We start from the raw sequence: 22,431 nt of genomic DNA on the forward strand, positions 1-22,431 counted from the left end.
ATCGATGTATTTCGTCTATTTACAGGGAGGACGGCCTATCAAAAACCTCCCAGACTTTTAGCTCTCCATTTTGGCTTCCCGTGAGGAGGAGGGTCTTACTTCCGAGGGGAGTCCCTTCCAGGGCGCAAACCATCCCGTCGTGCGCGTGCACTTTCTGGACGCTTTTCTCGTGGACTTCGTATACGGCCTGGTATCCCCCGAGGAAAAGTCTCCCGGAAATTGCGCATACGGACTGGATTTTATCGGAGGAAAAAGGCAGCGAATTCTTGCTGTGGAAAGTCTTATCGTATATGGAGACTCCGTCTGGGAATACGAGGATGCTATTCGTTGGGGTCTTGTGGAAGGCGAGGGCTCCCTTACTGCTCAGCTCCTTCACGTACGTGGCACTCTCCGGGTTGAAGAGCGAGACTGTATTCACGTCGCAAACGGCAATGAGACTGTCGCTCCTGGAAAACATCATTTTAACGGTTCTTCTCAGGGCAAAAGCTCCGAGACAGAGGCCATCCATCCCCCAGATGCGCAGTTCCCCGTCTATTCCCATCGTGTAAATCTTCGAGGGACTGAAATCCAGGGCCTTAACCGAGGACTTATGCCCCTTCAGGCAGAGAAAGAGAGAAACCCCTAACTTTCCTGCCTCTCTGGAGACTTTGTAGACTTTTGCCTCCCTGTCGAGAGAAGCACTTCCGAAGTGCATCACTCCCTCGGCGGAGGACTCCTTCACCTTCACCTGCGAAATCTGCATCGAGTGGGATTCGAACTTGATGACGTCCGCCATGTTCAGGAGGTCCAGGACGCAGATGGAGGCATCCATTCCCCCGGTTACGACGATCTTATTCTTCTGGCAGATGGAGATGCTGTTGATTTTCTGTGTGTGGAGGCGGAGTTTCAGGACTTCCTTCATCGCAAGAGATTTCGGGTTATTCGGGGTATTCGGGGTATTCCTGGGCTCGTCTATCTCGAGGATGCTGTCGAGGAGGTCTCCCTCGTCCTTGTACCAGTGATTTTTCTGGGGGATTCTGGGCTCTGGGTTATTCGGGTTTCCTGGTCTGGGCTTGTACTCCTGCTCCTCCTTCGCCGTTTTCTCGAGGATTGCATCTATTTTCCCCGTTATTCCTGTGGGTTTTCCCCTTCCACTGCGCACGTTGTACAGGTCGTTGAAGGCGACGAACCAGTCCAAAAGCGCGCTGGATCCCTGCGTTATATTTATGTTGCTAATATCGCCCTCTACTTTGAAGACCTTCGCAGATCCTATGTAATTTCTCTTTATTAAATATTCGTATATCAGCGTGTTTAGAACTGTTGTGCTTATGTAGGTGTCTGTTTTTGGAGTCTCTTTTTCCTCGTAGTTGAATCTTCCTTCATGCATTTCCCAAATAAAAAGAGCAATTGAAATATGCTTGGGGGTTTATTAATTAAAATATTTTGGAAAAAAATGGAGCTGAAAAGCGGAGAAAGAGAGCGCGGGGTGGACTCTCCCGGGGAGGAGAGAGAGGAAGAAGCAGCGATGTTTTCGCGCGGAGAAGGAGATAAGAATGCGCGTGTGAAGGCTTTTATGGACGTTTTTTCGATTCTTTCTCACGTTACAGGGCACGTTTTAGTCGTTACTCCGCTGAGAAGTGAGGCAAGCACCTTGGAAAAGACGTGCTCAGGCCTGGAGGGCGTGCAGGTGAGCATCGCAGGCGCAAAGAGGGCAGAAGAGCTCTTGTCCGGCCCAGAGAGGATAGATATCGTCATTCTCCGGAAGTACAAGATCCTCGAAGAGATGCAAGTTTTGAGCGGGGTAATGGAGGCAGTTGGAGACCGGCAGGTGATCGTCTCTCTCGAGGGAGGGGATGAAGTCCCTTCTCTTGAGGGTTTTGCTCTCGCCTCAAAAAAAGTCTCCAAGCGAGAATTTTTCATTCACGGGGAGACTATTTTCCAGAAAATGGCCGTTGTTTTTTCTGTGACGAAGGCAAGACCCATAAGAAACCTGTGCGTGATCGTGGGCTGGCCAAAGGAGGAGCGGAGAGTCGAGGTATTTCTCCGGGCATTCGGGATGCGCGTGGAGGTAAATCCCCCCGGGCGGAGAGAGGGCGTTATCGGGGTCTTCCGCCCGGATAGTCTCGCTGCGAGGAAGGAGGTTTTGGAGAAGTACAGCCTTGTCGTTGATATGTCGAATGGAGCAGCAGAGGAGGCACTGGAGGACGTAAAAACGACTGTTTTGCGGGTAGTTTCCCCTCGGACTGCGCCGGAGGATGCCCGATTTGCCAGGATAAGGGATGCTGCTTTGCAGTATAAGTACCGGATAGAAAGTGTCCTGAATATGATCACGAGACACGTCATGCAGGGAAAGGCAGAGATAGACGAGGCATCCGTAAAGCACCTTCACGGGCCTCTGCGCCTTCTGTAGGGCAGAAATAAAGCAATATTTATTACACTGTGTAGAGTATGCTTGTACGTAGTTATGGGATAGCGTGGAGTAAGTATGGTAGTTATGGGATAGTGTGGAGTATATCATTGTTTATTCTGTGTGAAGTAAGTATGGAATATTCTGTTACTTGTTGCGTACTGCATATTTGTTCTGGTACTTACTGCACAGTCTAGCATATATAGCATATGCTCTGTGCTTGCTATGCACTGCGCAATAAGTATTGCTTTATTTTTCTCGTGAGCAAAATAAAGGGAATGCAGCACCCGAAGAATGCGCAAACCCTTCGAGAAAAGGCGTGGAATGGCCTCCACGAGAAAGAGCGAGGCATAGTCTGGCTTGTTTTGCTGGATGTGATCTCTCCCTGCGAAAGCTCCCACGAGTCGGAAATTCAGGCCCGAATAAAAGCGTACCTCGAACTTTCTGAGGAGGAGACTTTTCTAACCCCAGACTTTCTCCTTTCCCCGTCCAACCTAAACAAAGCCTACAAGCAGATCCAGAAAGACGTTCTCCGCATAAAAAGCACTTTTCAGGGCACAGACATTTCAGACCGTTATATAAAAGCGATGCAAATATTCACTAGAAAGCACTCTGTGATTGGATACGCCCAGGGGATGTGCGAAATATTTAAGCTCTTTATAGACGTATACGCTGTAGGGTACTCCGTGGAGGAGGCTGAGGCTCTTTCCTACTTCTGCTTTACTAAGATCGTTTGCACGTACTTAGACTATTTTTCATCTAGGCAGGCGGGAATTGAAAGATCAATTTTTGAGATTCAGGTTCTGATAAAAAAATACGCGCCTGACCTGGAAAGGCACTTTTCCCGGGAGGGCGTGGAAGTGAAATACTTCGCATACAACTGGGTCTCTACTTTCCTGATTCGGGAGTTTATGCAGCACAAGGAAGTCTTTGACGCGCACTTCTCCCTGGGGCCTGAGGAGTTCGTGCGTTTTAACGAGGCATTTTCAGCGGGAATTATTTTTCACCTTTCAGGTTCTCTCCTGGAAAGCGACTTTGAGGGCATTATCAGGACCCTGCAAAACCTGCAGGATAGAGCCTGGTCTCGCCCGGAAATAGAGAAGCTCCTCTCCATCGGGTTTGTGATATACTCTGGGGGGCGGCTCTGGTAGACTCCAGCTGCAGTGCACGCTACACGGGATATTGCATGCTGAAAGCACAGAATAAATACGATAGCATAGCTAAATAGCCAAGTATCTGTAAACATCCATCTAATATATGCAACTATCTAGCTATAATAACGGTATATAAAACTGTCTATCAGAACAAGTTTAAACAAGAGTATATGCCTAACTATAACGGATATATGTAGAAACAGTCTATCCAACCATCTAGCTATAACTACATAAATACAAGTACTATCTCTAAAAAGCTGTTATCTCTAAATAAATATCTATATATAAACAACTATCTGTATATAACTTCTATCTAGCTATAACTATCTAGCTATAATTACATAAATACATCTGTTATCTCTAAATAACTATCTAGCTATGACTATCTAAATAGTGCAGCATATGCACATACAATACTATAACTGCAAGATATATCCTGTTTTCCTATGTCTTAGTTTATTCGTAGTCTGGAATTGGCTGGTTTGTGGCCTCCTCCGAAAGCTTAGCAAATCTCTCGACCAGCTCCTCATCAACCACCGCCTCTGGGGGCAGGAGAGCCGAATTTGCAACAAAGAAAAGGTCCGGCTTCTGGTACAGCGTCTTCGTGAAGTAAAGGAAAGGCTTATCGTAGTTGTAGTTACTTTTTGCGCTTATGTCGAAGTATACGATATTCTGCATAATTTTTCTATCCTTCATATTCGCAGGCTTGACTTTTCTGTCTATGATATCGACCTTATTCCCGCAGAGACAGAGGGGAATATCCGGGCAAATCAGGCGCAGATCTCTGTACCAATTCGGCACATTCTTATACGTTATTCTGGAGGTTGTGTCGAACATGATAATACCGCAGTCAGCCCCGTAGTAGTAGGCATCCCTTAGTCCTCCGAATCTCTCCTGCCCTGCAGTGTCGAATACGGTGTAATTCACTTGTCCATAGTTCGTGTAGAAGGGGAGAACGTACGTTTCAGCACCTACTGTTGCGATATATCTCTTCGTGAATTCACCCGTTAAGTGTCTCTTTACGAACGTGGTTTTTCCTGTTCCTCCGTCTCCCACGAGCACCAGTTTCTTATTTGGGCCCTCGAGCATGAACTGTCCTGGTGCGGATGTGTTTTCGGGTTCGCCTTGACTGCCTTGCATAAAAAAAAGAAAAAAATAAGTATTTAAAAAGAAAATTTGCACGGGAAGAAGGACATAGTATAGTAGTAGGCAATGCAGCAGTGGGTATAGTATTCCTGTGTGTGTTTGAGTATTTAGGTGTCTTATATCTAGTTGGATAGTTGTTTAGTTCGGGTTATTATCTAGCTGTTTTGTCTTATATCGTTGTTTTCCTTATGGATTATCTACTATCTATATTCTGTCGATCTATTTCTTGCACGCATTTGTACAACGATCTGGCACTTTATTTGCTTTTGCGAGTGTTTTTTTCAGGTTCTGCATTTTCTAACGGTTTTTTCCAAATACGGTAATTATTCCTGATTAAAATTTTACTCAATAAGATCACCAGGCACAAAGTAACTCCCCCGAAAACAACCCCATCAGAAGGCAGCATCCCGGAAACTCTGTCCAGAATCCGCATCCCCGAATAGGCAACTGCAAACAAATATGCATATCCCAGGGAAATGCAAGAAGCAGGCGACTCGTACCCTTCAATCGTGCGAACAGAGTCGAGAATTCGGGGGTTTTTCAAAACAGCATCAATATCGTTAGAGTATGACTTTCTGTAGGAAATATCGTGCTCTAAAATGTCGATGTCCGTTATGTTTTTAAACCTGTTTTTGTGCTGCAGGAAGAAAGTGGGGAAACTGTTCGTTTTAAAGCGAAGAGCCATGATTGGGTCTGTGTTGAAGTTTATCCTTTTAATCGTAAAGACTCCAAGCGTTTTCTCTGGGAATGAAGAAAGCCACTTTTTGTACGAGCTGCATGCAAGACACTTGCTTTTATCGCTTTCATAGTATATGAAGATAAGCATAGGCGTCTCACTTGCGAAGTCATTTACTGTGTATTTTGCAATCCCAGAGAAGGAAGAGACACTTCCCAGGAGAGCCAGCAGGAGAATCCCCACGCGAAAATGCATAAAAAAATAAAGTGGGGAAGCTTTATGCAGGATAATATTTCCCCTTTGGGAGACATTGTGGGCTGAGGAGTGGTTATAATAGTAGTAATGGCAGTATAATAGCATAGTAATAGAATAGTTGGTGCAGTAGTAATAGAGTAGTCTTGGTGATTCGGGCTATTAGAGTGCAATAGTAGTAGAATAGCAATGGTAATTAATAGTTGGTAGAGCACCTGTAGAGTATGATGGCGCAAGTATTATGGCAGTATGTATTAGTGTATAGGCACTCCTTGCAGTTTGGCAGTGCAGAATATTCTTTCCTTTTACTTAGCACGCTCCCACGGCACTGGATAGGTACTCAGGAGAGGCAATTTTACTTAGCAAATTCACACGGGAAAAAGGAATCTGCGGGAAATTTATGGGAGAAAAAAAGAAAATGTCTCGGACAAAGAGAAAAAGACAACGCAAAAATCAATTAGTGTTTGTATACGGTGAAAGGGGGGTACTCAGGAGAGGCAATTTTACTTAGCAAAATCCCACGGGAAAGAGGAATCTGCGGGGAATTTATGGGAGAAAAAAATCACCAGAAATTTCTGCTGTTGCTTTGCACTATAACAGCTATTCTATACTAACTTTCTATACCAACTATGCCCCGAAACAGCTACTACTATGCTAACGCTACTATACTAACGCTACTATACTAATGAATACTAACTGCTACAATCATAATAACTATCTTATTACTATACTACTATGCTATACTATTACAACTATCTTATTACTGTTCTACTATTACAACTATCTTATTACTATCTTACTACTGTACTAGTCTATTACAACTATCTTATTACTATCTTACTACTATACTATTACAACTATCTTATTACTGTTCTATTATCCTGCTCATATCCTGCTCGTGTCCTGCTCGTATTTTATTCTTTCTTCTATTTTCTTCTAATTCTACCGCTAGCTGGTATTGTTCTCTTATTCACGATGTTTTTTTATTTTTATGGAAGTTCTTACACGGAAGCACGACTTGCTCGCAGTCAGCGTGGAGAAGAAGGAGGCCTCTCTTCTGCGGAGCAATCTCTCCTTCTACAAAAAGACGGGGACATTCACGGCCTATGGAACACAGAATTACGTTGAAATTACAACGGACAAAACGGTATTTCTGAGTCTGCGCGAGAAACTGCGGGACATCCACGTTATTCTTGAGAAGGAAAAAAGCCTGGTCTTCCTCGTGGGGGATCGAACCGTCGAATGCTTTGAGGGGGAAATCTCTCGGGGCGAACTTGAGCTCTCTTCTCCCATTCTATGCGTGCAAGTGCACCGGAATGCGCTCCTTATCCTGACAAAAAATATTTTAAAAGTCTACAACAAGAATCTGAAAAAGATACAGGATATTTCTTTGCCCTTAAAATTCCCGGAATCTTTCAGCATTTTGGAGGTTGGGTCTGAGAGTGTTCTTGCTGTTTTATCGCGGAGTGAGCGGACCTGCGTGCTTTTAAGCGGGGGAAAAGTCGTTAAAACGCTTTCAGTTGCATCTGGCAGCTACTGCGTGTGTGTTTTCCCAGGGAATAACGGGCCTTTTTGCGCAATTACAGTGAAAAATGCGATTCGAGTCGTGGGCGTATTCAGCGAGTTCGACTCCACGGCAGAAAGCGACCACATCGGGCGAATTGAAAGCGTCCGGTATTCAGAGGGGCTTTTGTATACGGCGTCCCGGGAGGGCGTTATTTGCACGATGAAGCCCGGGGACTCCGAGGCCTGTGCGATCTACGTGGAGTCGCAGGGCATTTCCAGCGTGGGCCTGGAGTAGGGACATACACGGGGACAGCCTATTATTGCGGTATTATACAGTATTATTAGAGTATTTACGGGAATAACAGCTACTACATTTACTGCAGTCTACTATTTATAACGGCGCTGTGGACACTGTCACAGTCTATTGGGCTATTATTCAATATTCGGTTGGGGCTGTTTCAGCCTGTCCGTTATAACGGCATTTTACAAAAAGCAGTGCAGTGATGCTGCAGTTGTCCTGGTTTAGGCCTGCATTTTAACGGGCACTGCGGGCAGGCTTATTCGGGGCAGTCAGCACAGCTGCGGAGCCGGGATAAATAAAAAGGGTGGCTCCGGGAATCGAACCCGGGACCTCGTGCACCCGAAGCACGAATCATACCCCTAGACCAAGCCACCGCCCAAAAAAAAGTGGAATATTAAGCAGAAATATTTCCAGCATATTTCCGCATAAAAAATAAAATACTTTTTTTAAGCCATGACAAATGTTAAAGCAATCCGCATAGGAGGAAAGGGATCTGCCCGAAGAGCCCCAACGAAGAAGCAGATGGACGCAGACAAGGACAAAGGCTTTTTGACTGCCCTCTCTTCAAACGGGTACAAGTGCAGCGAAATGAAAAATGTTGAAAGATGCTCGTTTATGACGGAGACTGATTCCGTTATAAACTACCCTGAACCTGAACTCAAGGCCATTACAAAGGACAATGCCGTTGTTGGGTACATTATAAAGGGGAAAGGCGAGCTTCTGGGCGACGACTCCAACAGAAACTTTGACTTGGACTCGATTGTTAAGTACTTGGGAACGAAAGGCGTGGATGTTGAGGGCCTCGTTGAGAGGGCAAAGAAAGGAGACAACACTGCAATTGAGGAGATTCTCCGTCTTGTTCGTGCCTCTGCTGAAGCGGAGGATAAAGATGCCAAAAAGCCTGAGTAATTTGGGGGTTTGCGTGATTTTTCGGGTTTAGATAGGAAAAATCTGGAAAAAAATAAAAGATTATTCTATTTATAGTTTTCCATGTGGCCCAAACAGGAAACATTTCCCTATTAGGAAGCCGCCCAGCCTTATTTTATTTTTTTCGCGCGGGATCAGGCACTTTCCGGGAATTCCCAGAAAAAGCAGCAAATTTTTTCCCCCATGGAGAGAGACGTTTTCTACAGGAGGGCGAAGAGCGACGGCTTCCGGGCACGGAGTGCGTACAAGCTGCTGGAGATCCTGCACTCGCACGAGGCCCTGCGCGCAAAAAGCATCAGCCGAGTCGTTGACTTGTGCGCTGCCCCTGGGAGCTGGAGCCAGGTCGTGAAGCAAGAGTTCCCGCACGCGAAGCTTGTTGCCGTGGACCTGCAGGATATTGAGCCTGTGGGCGACGCAGTCGTGATAAAGGGCGACATCACAGAGAAAGCGACCATTGAGAAAATTGTGAAAATATTCCCCGAGAAAGTTGATCTGATACTCTGCGACGGTGCCCCTGAAGTGACGGGCCTCCACGATTTGGACGAGTACTTCCACTCGGCGCTGATACAGGCCTCCTGCGGGGTGTGCGTGTCTCTTTTGGAGAATTCGGGGTTTTTTGTCGTTAAGGTTTTCACGGGGGAGGCACCAGACGTGCTTCTTGCGGAGCTGCAGGAGTACTTTGAGAGTGTTTCCCTGTTCAAGCCCAAAAGCAGCAGGTACAAAAGCAAGGAGGCGTTTGCCATATGCACGGGCGTAAAGTGCAGGCCCTCACCCACCACTTAGTGCACACCCTGTAGTAAGTACAGTATTTAGGACTTAGTGCTTACCGTGTAATAAATGTACTACTTTCTGCACACTATGCAATAAGCCTCAATAAACATTCGCCCACCACTTAGCATAGACTATGCAATAACTCCGGCATTGTTAGACTTTCTGCACACTATGCAATAAGCCTCAATAAACATTCACCCACCACTTAGCACAGACTATGCAATAAGTCCTAATTAGCGCACTTCCCATGCACTGTCCAATAAATAGAGGGGCAATCCGGGATTTTCAGCGAAAATTCATTTTTATTTATGCAGGAATCGGTGAGTGAATTCTGCGACGTGCTGGCAGACTCCGAGCGAAGGGAAATGATCTCCCTCCTCGTAAAGTACGCCAATTCCCTCGACAGGCTTGCCTTTCTTCACATTCGGTCTGAAGAGCACAAACTCCTCCTCTTGCTCTCGCAAAAAAGGGCAAGCTCTCGCCTCCAAGCCCTAAAATGGGCCTCTTTTCCCAGCATTCTCGCAGTCCTCGCAGGAGCACTTTCTGCACTCATACTCTCCTCTCTTTAGCCCCCTCCAAAACCTTGCTCTTCTTAATAATGCTGATTTTCAGAGACCAGTCCACAATCGTGTCGATTCGAATAAAAATTTCTGTCAATTTTTCGTGCTCAAAGTCCTCGAGAGCCCAGAGCAAAAAGAGCTTTTTTTCCTCCTTTTGCATCCCCGTGAGAAACTCTATTATAAGCTCAGAAATATTCCCAGGTCCCCACTCGTCGATTATTCCCTTCATTATTCGGACGTTCCTCCGTGAGCTCTTCATCTCCAGGGCGGAATTATCCCTGAAAAGTTGCTTCCCAAATATTTTATGCAGAAGAAGAATCTTTGAAGAAACAGCCCACTCTTCCGTGATCCACTTGAGGACCTCAGAGAAAGTCGCCTCAGCATATTCTGCAAGATACTTCCGCAGGTTCATCGCTATTACATCGACATTTTCCTCGCTTCTCACCCACTCTCCAAAGTTTGCGTCGTACTCCTTGTCCATTCCTTTGATTGTTCTGTCTACGTCCCTTACTGTTCTTTGCATAGATTTCTCCTGAGTCTTTCTATTTATTCATTTAGAATTGATAATTTTACTAAATGTGGCTATATTGTTTTCCATAAAAGGAAAAATACAGGGCTATTATACATGTTTATGCTGTCACTTTAGATTCCCTTTGCGGAGGAGTGATTTCGATGGTCTCGGAGATCTTTTTTTGGGTCTGAAAAATCCTGTGACGAGGAGAAAATTCTCGGGGGAAGTGCCCCGTGTCCGCATATAAGGCGGAAGAAAAGAGGGGGGATGCAGGAAGTGAGACCCCGCGTAAGTAAAGAGTCATTCCGGGATAGACTTTTCAGAGGACTTTTTCTCTTTCTCTCTGGGCTTATAGTGCTTTCAGTCGCGTAGTAATAAATATTCCAGCATTCCAGCTTACAAGAGGTTTAGTATTAGTAGTATTAAGATGGTTATATAAGCAGAGAGTAGCACTCTAGTATAGTCCTGAGCATTATAAAGGCATTATGGAAGAGTGCTAGAAGAGAGTATTATGCTAGAATAAAGCGTACTAGTAGAGAGTACTAGTAGAGAGAATTAGTAGAATAAAGAGAATTAGTATTAAGTATATTAGAGTATTATGCTAGAAGAAAGTATAGAGTACTAGAGTAGAGAGTATTATGCTAGAATAAATAGTGCTAGAAGAAAGTATTAGTATTAAGTATATTAGAGTACTAGAAGAGAATAAAGAGAATTGGTATTAGTACTAGTCTATTAGAGTATTATGCTAGAAGAGTGTATTGGTACTAGTATTAAGTATATTAGTGCTTTTATAGTGAGCCTATTCGCTATTTAAGGGGCCTATAAAGTGAGGGCTCTATAGCGTCCTATTGAATGCTGTTATTATAACCCGAATTCTCTTCTTCTTCTTTTCTCTTCTTCTCCTTCTCTTCTTCTCTTGGGAGCATCTACCACGGGAGCATTCGGGAGAAGCCTGCATCTCCCCCTGGGAGGATAAACATCTTCCTCTTTCCCGGGTCTGAGCCTTCCCCTGGAGAGTCACCCCGTGAGATGCCCCCCCTCGAATTCTCTTAAGGAGTTCGATCCCTCGTCCCACAGCCCCGGAGATTTTCCAGGGGACTCCCACACTCCCTAACCTCCTTTTTCCCCCAGCGGATCCCCCTGATTTTTTTCCCCATTTCTCCCGTCCTCAGGGGCTTTCTCTCTCCCCGTAAATTCAGAAATAAAATTTACACCAAAAAATGCGAAGTGAAAACACTCTCGAGCCAAATGCAAGGCCCAAAAGAAGCACTTTCCTATCACAGGCATCGACTCTATCAGGGCCAATCTCCCTCCCTATCCTCTTCGGGATGTGTCTTACCTCCTTGAATGTTCTTGCAAATCAAACTGTCTCGGTTATTTCGGAAGTTTCAGGGGAGACTCTCCAGAAACAGGTCCCCCTGCACGAAGTTTCCTTCTGGAATTCAGTTCTCTCCGCGATGTTCGCAGGAGCTTTCGCCTTTTCTCTCGGACTCTTTTCGATGGGTCTCCTCAAAAAGACCCCGCACGCGCATTTTAAGGGGATTTTTTCTGTTTCATCACTCCTTATCCTTCTGACGAACCTAATCTGCGGATTCTTCACGAATATTCCCCTCCTTTTCATCGCTAGGTTCTTCATGGGAGCAGGAACAGGAGCTGCCTGCGCCCTCGGACCCGTCTACTACATCGCTCTTTTAGGCCCAAAAAATGGCTCAAAAATTGCTACCCTTCAGGGCCTATTCATAAACCTGGGGATCCTCTTCGAGAGAAGACTCTCTAACTCCGACTTTTTCAGCGGGAATTCCCGGATCTTTTTCTTCATCTCCGGAGCCTCCCTCCTCGCACTTTTGATGAACATTTTCTGGACAAAAAATCTTGCAGGAGAAAGCCCGAATAACCCAGGAGAAATAGAAATTATCCGCGCAACAGAAAGTGGAGTCCCTGCAGAGAAAGTCTCCGAAGATGAAAATGCAAAATTCTTCATTGGAGTCTGCCTTTTCATGCATATAGTCCAGCAACTAACAGGAATCAACCCCATTCTCTCGAACGTATTTATCCTCTTCACAGAGAATATAAAAGACCAGACAGGCCCAGCAAAGGCTTTTTTCGACGTATCTGGAGCCCTCGGAACGGGAATCTCCTGCTTTATCATGTTCTTTAGAGTCGCCTGGTTTAAGCATATGGTTCTTACTTCGGGACTTCTCGCGTGTGGGTCCTTCCTAGCGATGATCCAGGCGGGACCTGTAGCTTCCTGCTGGGGAGCTGCTTTCTACCTTTTCTTCTTTGCTGTGGGATTGGCTTCTCTTCCCTGGATGCTTCCTTCTATGATTCTGCGGGGGGAGAGAAACGTCGCAATTGCTGCTGGATTGGGCTCTCTTGCGAACTCTCTTTTTGCGTCTGTGTATTCTTTCTTCTACATAGAGGCTTATCGTCGGGTTGGTAACGCTGTCTTTGGAGTTTTTGCTCTTTTCTGCCTGATTGAGGCAGTTGCTGGGTTCTTCCTCGTGCGGAGGTCGGACAGACTGCAGAGGAACGAAGTACGCGCTGCTCTGTGCGCGGAGGGAGTCCCTTTGAAGGATTTGCAGGCGCCTGAGGAGAAAATGTCCTGAATTCAGGTTCTGCCTTGGCCTGACTTATGCCACACTATATAATATGTGCGAGAGTGCGTTGCTTTGTGTGCACTGTGGATTAAGTGTGGGACTTATGATGCTGTGCTCATAAGAACGCGAGTGCATCGGAATGCTCGCGAGTTAGTGCATGCTGTGGAATAAATGCTGGCTTGATGGCCTGATTAAGGGGCTGCATGACTCAGAGATTCGGCGGATTGGGCGCATAAGTATTTAAGCAGGTTAAGCATCAAATAAAGGCCGTGGATTTCACTAGTACTTCTTGTATTGCGACTCTGTGGAGTATATGCAGAGTTATGCTGCTGTGTGGGTGGAAAGTGCGGGACTTAGTGCACACTGCACGGTAAATGCCACTGCTTAGTGTGCAGCGCGCAAAAAGTCTCTGCACTTTCTACTTAGTGTGCAGCATATTTTATTTTTCATGCGTATTTTGGGGGACATTGAGCGGGTGAAGGTCTACACTCTGCAGGAGCTCGAGAAGAAGGAGAAGCTGGAAATGGTCCTTGCGAGTGAGTTTGACATTTTCGCGATCACGGGCCTAGACCCGAATGACCGAGAATTTCACCGGACTTGCATCCGGGAGGTCATTAGAAAAAACACGTCCGTTTACAACCACAAATGTACGTGTCCGATCCAGAAGTTTAAGCAGGTCAGATACGTCTCGGCTAAAGACCTGATTACATATTTGAACGGAAAGTGTAACTTAGACGCTTTTCAGGTAGGCTTTATTATGCCGAAGAATACGGCGATAGGGAAAGACTTCAGCGAGCTGCTGCTTCTGATTCGGCAAATGATGATTTCCCGGAAGGAAAGTGTGTCGATCACTTTCGAGTTCTTTACGGTTTGGATGGGCTTAAACATCAGCACAATCATTCTCTTGTACATGGAGAGGTACATTGTTCAGAGCGTATTCGGCAAAATGTAGCAGGACTTGCTGTGCAGTGTGCGCTATCTAAGACATTCTGCGCGCTGCGCAACAAGAAGCAGAATAAATGCGCAGTGTGCAATAAATAGCAGATTGCTCCGCCGGCAAAGAGGCACTATGCAGTAAATACTCGAATAATAAGCCACGCGTAATAAATAAATAGCAGAATCTTGCACCATTTTTGCACACTATGCAATAAGTCCCATAGTAAATGCGCACTGCACCGTAAATAGAAGAGAGCACAGACAAATTGTCCTGGGCAAATATACGTGTACTGCATGCATATTATACGTTTATTTGAAGGCACTCAAGCACCCTTCGTACAGCCCCAGGATGAGCTCGTTCTCGTCTATTTTCTCGCTCCGGAGCCCAACCTCTTCCTGCAGGCTCGCCCTCAGCGCGTGAACACTCGCGAGTTCGACTTCCATTTGGTTTACTTTTTCCTCAACCTCCGAGAGTTCGCGCGCGCTTGAAAATATTTTATTTTCTTCTCTGTTGAGTAAGCCCGTCTGCTCCTCTTTTCTTCTTTTTAGCTCCGATACGCCTTTTGCCAAAAGTGCATTCTTTCTCCGGCTCATTCCTATGGAAGCCTCTAACGTAGAGGCATTTTTCGATAGAGTTTCTATCTCACTCTCAAGAGCTGAAAGTGCCTCTCGGAAGGCGTGTGTGCTCATGAGGGGAACCATAAAAAAAACAAAGAACTTTAGCGTAAATACGGATATAGGCTGGAAGAGGGCGGGGATTAGGCGGACTCGTGCAGGAAGGGCTATATACGCCTTTCCCCGAGGAGAATCCGTTAAAAGTCGGGCGAGCACGAGTAATTACTGCATTAGGAAGCATATAAATGTAAACTGTATTTTTTTCCAAATAAAGAAAAACAGTTAAATCAGGCACGCAACAGAAATATCATAGAGTGCACCAGCTGAGGATAATCCAGAGAAAGTGCATATTGTAGAAAGTACTATTGTAGAGTGCAAGGGCGTGCTTTATTTATCCTCCCATGCCTGCGGATCTGCATTTTCTATCGGGTATTTTTTCCATACGCCGTAATTTCCGTTATTTTTTCCCAAACAGGAAATCTAACCTGAAAGGTGTCCGAATTCCTGAATTGCATCAGAAAATCCCGTTGTCTCGTGGGCCAGTGCAACTATCCGTCGCAAAGCCATCTCCAGGGCAGGTCTGACTCTCTCGAGTCCCTCCCTCCCGCGAAGTCTCTGCAAAACCACGCGAAGAGCCTTCAATCCCCTCTCCGCAAGTCCGTCAGAAATTGCGTGGAGGATCAAAGAGACGCTTTTCTCCAAAAGCTGCTCTGGAACGTACGAGCAAAGCACCTCCGGATCTCCCATTTCCAAAATCTCTCGGATAATTTCAGGGTCCTCCAGAGAAATTGCCTGTGAAAAACTTTGCAAAATATTTTCAGGTTTTTTCAGGTTTTCTCGGACCTGATTTGGAGTTTCTGCGACCCAAACTCCCCCGGGGAACTCCCTTTCAGAGAACTCCAGGATCCCTGCGTCTGTGCAGATGAAAATGTGCCCTCTCTCGTCAACTCGGACTTCTCCGGAGGAGTTTCCTGCATTTTCAGAGACTGTCCAGAGACTGAGCTCAGACCTCCCGTGGAAAACCTTGCAGACCAGCTTATCTCTAAACTGGGTAATTCTATCAGGCACTCTGATCTTATACGTTAAAATTATTTCTTCTTTTGTGGCGGTCATTCCTAAAATGGAAATATTTCCCATTTTGGTCATAAATTCAGGTAAGACCCTAAAACTTGCAATTTCATTCAACTTTTCGTCGTACTCGTACAAGATCCCAGACTCTCCCACGCACAAAATGCGCCCGCTCTCGATGCATCCTGCACTCACACTCTCCTGCAGGGAAATGCTTTCCTGGCGGACTCCGAATACAGATATTGAATTTACGCTCAGCAAAAGAACTCGCCCAAACTCAACGGAAATGCAAACCGGTAACTCCACAGAAAGTTCCTGGAGAAGTTTTACCCGGGTCAAGTCCCAGATCTGCATCTCCCCAGTAGAAGCAAGAGCCAGAACTTCCCCGTCTGAGTCTGCCACAATTGCCGTTATTTTCAGGTCTTTGCTTTTTAGAATTTCTCCTGTGTACTTACTAAGCACGAACCTGTCGCTGGAGACGGATAAAAATGCCCTTTTTAAAGGCACAATTTTAGCTGCTGATTTGTGGTGGGCGAACCTTCGGGTGCAATTTGTGCTTGTTTTGCACCAGACAAAGACATCCCCAAGCGCATTTGCGGAGAGAAAGTCTCCAGTTTCTGCCCTCAAAGATACGTGTTTCTGCTCGTGCGTGCTGTATTCGTAGAGGAGAGACGAGGAAAGCGGGTCCCAAACGGTGAATCCACTTCCTGAGACGAGAATCCAGTTTTCGTGTGTGAATTTCAGGGCGGATACGTTCTCCAGGGTTATTGAGGCGATTGTTTTCTGGGACTGTGTGTTGTATAGAGAAATGTTGCCTGCCGGGTCTGAAAAAACAACGGTGTTTCCAAAAGGGGAAACATCTGCGCATTTTATGTCAATTCTTGTGAAAATTCTGTTCGTGACTTCCCACGCACTTTCCATCTTCACGAGGAAGGCAATCTCCCCGGATGCGTACACGATAACGAGAGAGCCCTCTATCTTCCTGGCTGCAAGAACGCGGCTCTTGCTTTTTGCCACAAGCACGGACTTTCCATCGCTCTTTCTCACGTGACAAATATTTTTTAAATCATTTCCCGATACGGAAATCAGGTTTTCATCCCCTGAAAATTCTTTTTCAGGCAAATATTCCCTAAGAGCCCCGTCCAGCGACCCCGTCAAAACCCCAGAGCCTGATTTCTCTATGAAATGCACGCTGTCCTGGTGCCCCACGATGTGCCGCACTTTCCGAAACAAAAAGTCTCTCCCCGGGTCCACAACCCACTCCTCAAAGTATCCGGCATTCTCCATATATATCATCCCGTCCACCAACTTCACAGAAATGGTACAGTTTGTTTTCATTCTGCCAAGTTCGACCCCCCGCAGGAGACTGTACAAATAGACTTTTCTGGACTCGTCGAGAACTAAAAGCGTATCTTTCTCAGCAGAAATACTTACTATTTCAGACTCGGTTTCTATGTTCAGGACTTTGCTGACTCCCGTTCTGACTTTTAGCACTTTTATGCGCCTTCCCAGGCCCACGACAATCTCATCTGAAGCCTGTATGTACTCGGCAACAGCTCTCCCGTGAGATCCATAGAGAGCACTCACTGAAAAAGCAGACATGAAAAATTTGCATTTTAGAAAAAGTATTTATGCTTTAGAGAAGGGGAAGGAGCTAAGAGTTCACATGTCAACTTTATGACTTATAGTTGGTGCTTTGTGCTTCTTGTGCAAAGCCTGGATGCGCTGTGCTTTTTTCGTGCGTGAAGTATAAAAGGTTAAAAAATTATCGGGTTTCAGGTTCTCCCAACGAACTATTTCCATAATAGGAAATACTGAAAAAATACAAGTTCCAAATCCGGGAATTTACTCAAATTCTGTACTCACTATACGCCATTTCTGCCTGCATCTCCTCGAAAGTCTTCGCAGGCCTTTCCTCGTGCTTTTTAACGGCAGCCAGTGCGTGAGAAACTGCATGCATCTCTGCGTCTCTCATACGGGGCATTTCCTGCTGCTTTTCTCCGCCCAGGAAATACCCGTTTTCAACGGTTCCCTTCACAGTGCCTTCTCTAACGGCACTTTCCATGAGGAAAAGGGCACTTTCCTGGGAAACCCCTATCCTTTCAGAAATTTCTGAAAGTGTAATCTTTGAAAAAATTCTTCCGATTCTTCTGACGTGTTCTTTCTGGACTGCAGTTTCGAGTCTTGTGATTGCTGTGAGGAGTCCGTCCCTCTTAAAGGCGTCCCTGTGCTTTTCTACGTGCCTCTGGAAGGTTTCCACGCTGCAGGTTCGAATTCCTGCGAGGATGTTTTTGTACTTTTCGTTTTCAGGTAGCATCTCCTTATCTGGAAAGATTTCCTTATCGGGCAATTTACCCTGATGTAAAAGCGACAAAAAGTGTATCTTTCTGCACTCGTTCGTAAAATGAGCATCCACACTTCGCACGAGTGCTCCCTGGACGGCTTTCTCGCACGCAGAAAAGTCTCCACTGTGCAAATGAACAACTGCCGAAAGATACAGGAATAAAGCGTACTGCAAAACATCAGCATCTTTTGAAAGAGTTACGCCTTTTAAAAAAACATTTGCTTCATCAAACGCTGATTTTCTTTGAAGGTGCATTAAAACGGCATTTACAAGCACAGCCTCCGTTTCTAAGGCTCCTTTCTCACGGGAATACGCCAAAGCAACGAGAAACTCCTGCAAACAGTCTCTATCCAGGGCAAAGGCCGAGATTCTAACGACAGCCCAGAGGCTGCTTTGCAGAGAGTCCAGAGCACGGGTTCGGCACCCTGTTTTACCTTGTTTTTTGTTTTCGGAAATTTCTGCAAGGGCACTCCTTGCGAGTTCGAGCGCAGACTCGTGCTCGTTTTTTATTGTGTGGGAGAGGGCGATGAAAAGCGTGAGAAGGGCTTTCTGCGGGGTATTTACGGGATCGCTGAAATTTACTAGACTTTCTGTGGGAACTGCCGAAATGATGTCGTATGTGAACTTTAGAGCGTCTTTTGTTGCCTTTAGAGAGGGTGTTTCTACGAGGCGAAGGCTCTCCTGCAGCTGCTCCATGAAAAAAAAGGAAAAAAAAGTATTTATGCACACAAACAAAGTGCGTCCTTGTTATATTAAAATTCGGGGTATGCCTAAGAGAGGAAAGGCTTTAAGCACGCTGTGGAAGGGTGCAGGAGGGTGCAAACTGTGTTGGAAGGGCCCAGAGAAGGCTTGTGTAGATGGATAAAGTGCCGGGTTGGGCTTGTTTTCGTGTTTGGGGATTTTCGTCTTTTTGTGTTATTTGGCTTCCACCATTTATTGTGCACTGTGTGCTAAGCGCTGCCAAAAAAAAGCATAGCGTAAAATATTTTATTTATTACGCACCACTACACATTAAATATTACATATTCTGCACTTTGCAGCAGTAGAAGTTTATGCAAAAATTTAGCGCACAGTACGTAGCAAGTAATATTTATTGTGTAGGGCGCAGCAAGAACTGTCAAAATGCATGCGAACAATTAGTACACAGTGTGCGGTGGCAGTAGCTTATGCAAGATTTAGCAAGCAGTGCGTAATAATTAAAATGTAATGTGTAGGGTGCAGCAAGTAATGCCACATCCACGCAGAGACTTACTGCACACTATGCATCAAATATTAGAACTTAGCACACACAGCACAACAAATAAGACTAGTACACAGTGCGTAGCAATTGATGGCACAATGCACAGCCGGGCTTAGTGCACATTGCACAGCAAATAAGACTTAGTGCACAGCATGCATGAAACAGCAGGACCTAGTGCAGGGTGCCGCATAAATCCTGTCTGTTTGAAGGGCTCTGCGCGAAGCGGCAGGCATTGGCCACTTTCTAGCACGCGGCGATTGGCCTGTCCCCGTGCGCGTATTTATACAGGGCGCACATCGCACGCATGGAAGACGCGCAGAAGCACAAAAGAGCCCTCAAAGAAGCAGCGGATAAGCTCGTAGAAGGAAACAAGGGAATACTCGCGATTGACGAGAGTCCTTCCTCCATGGAGAAGAAATTTGCGCCGCTGGGGATTTCCAACACAGAGGAGAACAGAAGAAGATATAGAGAGCTTCTTCTGACGCCTCCCCGCGAGATATCTTCGTGCTTGAGCGGAGTAATTCTCAACGAAGAAACCTTCCAGCAAAAAGACAAAACCGGGAAACTTTTTGTCCAGCACATCCTCGACCGAGGAATATGCGCAGGCGTGAAACTGGACAAGGGCCTGCTCCCGCTGAACGACTCCGAGAAAACAAGCACGGGACTGAGCGACTTGGCCGAGCGATGCGTCAAGTACAAAAACCTCGGGGCTTCTTTTGCGAAGTGGAGGTCCGTGTTCACGATACAGAGCGGCCTGCCCACGGAGGAGTGCATTTTCAAAAACTGCGAGATCCTTTCAGAGTATGCGCTCGTCTGCCAAAATAACGGCCTTGTTCCCGTGATAGAGCCGGAGGTCCTGTTTTCAGGGTCGTACTCCGCTGAGACCTGCGAAGTCGTTACATCCTCTGTTATTTCGTGCTTGTTCTACCACGTGAACAGGAAGGCCGTTTACGTGCCAGGGCTCATCATAAAAACGGGATTTGTAACGGCCGGCTCTGAGGGCCAGCAGCAGGGAATAGCAGAAGTCGCGTGCGGGACACTTCGTGCGCTCATGGACTCTGTGCCGCCCTCAGTCCCGGGGATCGTCTTTCTAAGCGGAGGACACCCGGAGGACGTTTCCGTTGAGTACCTGAAAGAGGCCAGCCGCGTGCGGAAGGAAAAAAAGGCTCCGTGGAAGATTTCATACTCCTTCGGAAGGGCGCTGCAGGACAGCGTTTTGGCGGAGTGGAAAAACGAAGACGAGATGCAGGAAAGCGCGCAGGCGATGCTTCTTAAGAGGGCCAAGCTGTGCTCAGACGCCGTGCAAGGAGATAAATAAATGAAACTTCGAAAGTGCGAAGTGTCTTTCTATTCTGGATTTTTCAGTTTTGCTTGCAACACTGCAGAATATTTGAATATTTGGACGCTTTTTTGCGTGTGCTTCCAGCAAACAGATGGACTTGGCGAGGAGCGCTGAGAACAAAACTGGCAAATTCAAGCGAGAACTACTCCAAAAACCGCACTGAAACTATCTGCGCTTGCTCATGCTGTTTTTCCCCGCTCGTTACCGCCTGGGCTCACAGTTTGCAGAAAATTCGCGTGCATTTAGCTGGTGGCAGACGCAGCGGTGCTATAGGACAGTGCGCCAGGGCGTTTTATGGGGATGCAGCGCATTTTCGGGACCTTCTGAAATTCTGCTTTTTGGGAGATTCCCGGCTGTGTCTTGCGCTTGTTTCTTTCAAATAATGAATTTTTTGCTTTTGCGGAAGAAGCTGCGCATTGAAATGGTTGGCAAATACACAGTCACTGAGCAAATAGGGAAAGGGGCTACCTCCGTTGTATACGAGGGCGTAAACACAAAGACAAAAGAGAAGGTGGCCATCAAAGTGATAGACTCCCGGCACAGGAGAAGCCTCCATTTGGCCGCGAACGAGATCCGGGTTCTGCAAAGGCTTTCACACCCAAACATCATCCGCATAATTGAAACTGTGGAGACGCAAAATCAGTCTCTGATCGTCATGGAAAAGTGCAAGTTCTCGCTCTCGTCTGTGGCAAAGACCGGGAACCTGCCGTACAAGACAATCCTGCGCATATTCAGGGACATTTTGGTTGGGGTCAGATACCTGCACACGAACGGAATCATACACCGAGACATAAAGCTGGGAAATGTCATGATCAGCGAAGAGAACGACCTGAAGATCATCGACTTTGGGCTCTCGAAGGACACGCTTTTCAGCGCCCCCAAAACCTTCTGCGGCACGCCGGACTTCATAAGCCCGGAAATGATGGAGCGAATGCCGTACACCAAGAAAACCGACATATACAGCACGGGCATGCTCGTGTACTTTCTCATTTTCCGGTGCGACTACAGCAGGGCCCGGATCGAGGCTGGGAAGCGGTCGGAGCAGTACAGAGTCCTCCTGGAGCTCCTGGAAAAGATGCTCGAGAAAGAGCCCAGCAAAAGAATATCCGCGGAGGAGGCACTGAACAGCAGCATATTCAATGGGTTCTACCCCCGCCTGGTGCCTTTGGAGGGCATCAAGGAGTTCCAGATACAGACAAAGCTGGGCCGCATCGAGTACAAAAACGAAGCCGTAAAAATGCGCACAGGCACGGGAGGGTTTGTGATAAAGTCTGGGATGGGCGGCGTATACGAGCTCGGCCGGAGCCAGGAGGAGGCCTACGTGCCCTTCTCCGCCGTCGACACAAAAAGGCTGAAACTCGTCGATTTCTGCTACTCGATCCTCGGCCTCGTCAAGAAGCGGACTCCCGTTGTGATCATTTTGACGGACTCTGGGAAGTTCTTCAAGATGCTGAAGGACGGAGTCTACGTGTACATCGTCGAGGACTCGTACATCCTGTGGCAGAGCGGGGAAGTTACAGCGAAAAACATGAAGAACAAGGAAAAAGTCGCTGTTTCAGAGGGCGAGCGAGAGGAGATAAAAGTGCTTATATACGAGGCCTCGCAGGCGCTTGCCAGAGACAGCACCGGAGACAGGCCCATAACAGTCGACAAAAGAGCGTGCAAAAGAGGCAGCCTAAAGCACAGCACGTGCCCGTCTCTTGCAGGGTCTTTGGAGTCCTCAACGCTTGCAAGCCTGTCCCCGCGAACCAGAGGCACCCCCAAAGGAGAACTTCTCCCCGTGTTTATCCCCGAGGGAACTGTGCTCAGAGTAGAGCCGTATCTTTACTGCATGATTTTGCGCACGGGAGAGTGCATTGTGCTGAATCTGCAGCTGGAAGAAGTCACTAAGTACGTGGAGGGGCTTCCTGGGCAGGTGCACTACATCAACAAAAACACAGACGCAGACATTCTCAGAAAAATAATTTTGTTTGAAAGCATCTTGCACAAAAGCAGCACAGCATAGGCCTTTTGCAACTCCCACAGAAAACGATGCTATGAAACACCTGCTTTATTTTGTAGATTTCTAGAGCCCCATGCGGATTAGCAGCAGTAAATAC

General features: G+C 46.6%; 17 protein-coding genes across 17 annotated transcripts; 10 read left to right on the forward strand and 7 right to left on the reverse strand.

The window, feature by feature from the left end:
* Window positions 1–19: 19 nt before the first annotated feature.
* Window positions 20–1,366, reverse strand: NEMAJ01_0790 (uncharacterized protein; the record flags this gene model as incomplete). Its single annotated transcript, XM_047914628.1, has 1 exon — window positions 20–1,366. One exon carries the CDS (start codon window positions 1,364–1,366, stop codon window positions 20–22), a length of 1,347 nt encoding a protein of 448 aa, XP_047770585.1.
* Window positions 1,367–1,432: 66 nt separating this feature from the next.
* On the forward strand, window positions 1,433–2,389 carry NEMAJ01_0791 (uncharacterized protein; the record flags this gene model as incomplete). The annotated part of the gene is made up of 1 exon (XM_047914629.1): window positions 1,433–2,389. The coding sequence occupies one exon, from the start codon at window positions 1,433–1,435 to the stop codon at window positions 2,387–2,389; it is 957 nt and encodes a 318-aa protein (XP_047770586.1).
* Window positions 2,390–2,664: 275 nt separating this feature from the next.
* NEMAJ01_0792 (TBC1 domain family member 2) lies at window positions 2,665–3,537 on the forward strand (the record flags this gene model as incomplete). The annotated part of the gene is made up of 1 exon (XM_047914630.1): window positions 2,665–3,537. One exon carries the CDS (start codon window positions 2,665–2,667, stop codon window positions 3,535–3,537), a length of 873 nt encoding a protein of 290 aa, XP_047770587.1.
* A 459-nt stretch (window positions 3,538–3,996) lies between these two features.
* On the reverse strand, window positions 3,997–4,680 carry NEMAJ01_0793 (GTP-binding nuclear protein Ran; the record flags this gene model as incomplete). The annotated part of the gene is made up of 1 exon (XM_047914631.1): window positions 3,997–4,680. The coding sequence occupies one exon, from the start codon at window positions 4,678–4,680 to the stop codon at window positions 3,997–3,999; it is 684 nt and encodes a 227-aa protein (XP_047770588.1).
* A 262-nt stretch (window positions 4,681–4,942) lies between these two features.
* NEMAJ01_0794 (uncharacterized protein) lies at window positions 4,943–5,617 on the reverse strand (the record flags this gene model as incomplete). The annotated part of the gene is made up of 1 exon (XM_047914632.1): window positions 4,943–5,617. One exon carries the CDS (start codon window positions 5,615–5,617, stop codon window positions 4,943–4,945), a length of 675 nt encoding a protein of 224 aa, XP_047770589.1.
* A 988-nt stretch (window positions 5,618–6,605) lies between these two features.
* Window positions 6,606–7,415, forward strand: NEMAJ01_0795 (uncharacterized protein; the record flags this gene model as incomplete). Its single annotated transcript, XM_047914633.1, has 1 exon — window positions 6,606–7,415. One exon carries the CDS (start codon window positions 6,606–6,608, stop codon window positions 7,413–7,415), a length of 810 nt encoding a protein of 269 aa, XP_047770590.1.
* Window positions 7,416–7,874: 459 nt separating this feature from the next.
* Window positions 7,875–8,330, forward strand: NEMAJ01_0796 (uncharacterized protein; the record flags this gene model as incomplete). The annotated part of the gene is made up of 1 exon (XM_047914634.1): window positions 7,875–8,330. The coding sequence occupies one exon, from the start codon at window positions 7,875–7,877 to the stop codon at window positions 8,328–8,330; it is 456 nt and encodes a 151-aa protein (XP_047770591.1).
* A 201-nt stretch (window positions 8,331–8,531) lies between these two features.
* On the forward strand, window positions 8,532–9,131 carry NEMAJ01_0797 (tRNA (cytidine32/guanosine34-2'-O)-methyltransferase; the record flags this gene model as incomplete). Its single annotated transcript, XM_047914635.1, has 1 exon — window positions 8,532–9,131. One exon carries the CDS (start codon window positions 8,532–8,534, stop codon window positions 9,129–9,131), a length of 600 nt encoding a protein of 199 aa, XP_047770592.1.
* A 296-nt stretch (window positions 9,132–9,427) lies between these two features.
* On the forward strand, window positions 9,428–9,688 carry NEMAJ01_0681 (uncharacterized protein; the record flags this gene model as incomplete). The annotated part of the gene is made up of 1 exon (XM_047914519.1): window positions 9,428–9,688. One exon carries the CDS (start codon window positions 9,428–9,430, stop codon window positions 9,686–9,688), a length of 261 nt encoding a protein of 86 aa, XP_047770476.1.
* NEMAJ01_0798 (uncharacterized protein) lies at window positions 9,669–10,202 on the reverse strand (the record flags this gene model as incomplete). The annotated part of the gene is made up of 1 exon (XM_047914636.1): window positions 9,669–10,202. One exon carries the CDS (start codon window positions 10,200–10,202, stop codon window positions 9,669–9,671), a length of 534 nt encoding a protein of 177 aa, XP_047770593.1.
* Window positions 10,203–11,410: 1,208 nt separating this feature from the next.
* Window positions 11,411–12,796, forward strand: NEMAJ01_0799 (uncharacterized protein; the record flags this gene model as incomplete). Its single annotated transcript, XM_047914637.1, has 1 exon — window positions 11,411–12,796. One exon carries the CDS (start codon window positions 11,411–11,413, stop codon window positions 12,794–12,796), a length of 1,386 nt encoding a protein of 461 aa, XP_047770594.1.
* A 439-nt stretch (window positions 12,797–13,235) lies between these two features.
* NEMAJ01_0800 (uncharacterized protein) lies at window positions 13,236–13,739 on the forward strand (the record flags this gene model as incomplete). The annotated part of the gene is made up of 1 exon (XM_047914638.1): window positions 13,236–13,739. The coding sequence occupies one exon, from the start codon at window positions 13,236–13,238 to the stop codon at window positions 13,737–13,739; it is 504 nt and encodes a 167-aa protein (XP_047770595.1).
* A 293-nt stretch (window positions 13,740–14,032) lies between these two features.
* Window positions 14,033–14,425, reverse strand: NEMAJ01_0801 (uncharacterized protein; the record flags this gene model as incomplete). The annotated part of the gene is made up of 1 exon (XM_047914639.1): window positions 14,033–14,425. The coding sequence occupies one exon, from the start codon at window positions 14,423–14,425 to the stop codon at window positions 14,033–14,035; it is 393 nt and encodes a 130-aa protein (XP_047770596.1).
* Window positions 14,426–14,818: 393 nt separating this feature from the next.
* NEMAJ01_0802 (uncharacterized protein) lies at window positions 14,819–17,008 on the reverse strand (the record flags this gene model as incomplete). The annotated part of the gene is made up of 1 exon (XM_047914640.1): window positions 14,819–17,008. The coding sequence occupies one exon, from the start codon at window positions 17,006–17,008 to the stop codon at window positions 14,819–14,821; it is 2,190 nt and encodes a 729-aa protein (XP_047770597.1).
* A 247-nt stretch (window positions 17,009–17,255) lies between these two features.
* NEMAJ01_0803 (26S proteasome regulatory subunit N3) lies at window positions 17,256–18,446 on the reverse strand (the record flags this gene model as incomplete). Its single annotated transcript, XM_047914641.1, has 1 exon — window positions 17,256–18,446. One exon carries the CDS (start codon window positions 18,444–18,446, stop codon window positions 17,256–17,258), a length of 1,191 nt encoding a protein of 396 aa, XP_047770598.1.
* An 848-nt stretch (window positions 18,447–19,294) lies between these two features.
* On the forward strand, window positions 19,295–20,308 carry NEMAJ01_0804 (fructose-bisphosphate aldolase, class I; the record flags this gene model as incomplete). The annotated part of the gene is made up of 1 exon (XM_047914642.1): window positions 19,295–20,308. The coding sequence occupies one exon, from the start codon at window positions 19,295–19,297 to the stop codon at window positions 20,306–20,308; it is 1,014 nt and encodes a 337-aa protein (XP_047770599.1).
* A 445-nt stretch (window positions 20,309–20,753) lies between these two features.
* On the forward strand, window positions 20,754–22,337 carry NEMAJ01_0805 (hormonally upregulated Neu-associated kinase; the record flags this gene model as incomplete). Its single annotated transcript, XM_047914643.1, has 1 exon — window positions 20,754–22,337. The coding sequence occupies one exon, from the start codon at window positions 20,754–20,756 to the stop codon at window positions 22,335–22,337; it is 1,584 nt and encodes a 527-aa protein (XP_047770600.1).
* Between the last annotated feature and the right edge of the window lie 94 nt (window positions 22,338–22,431).

This window comes from Nematocida major (assembly GCF_021653875.1).
Source record: "Nematocida major strain JUm2507 chromosome Unknown 2389, whole genome shotgun sequence".
NCBI classification, from domain to species: domain Eukaryota; kingdom Fungi; phylum Microsporidia; genus Nematocida; species Nematocida major.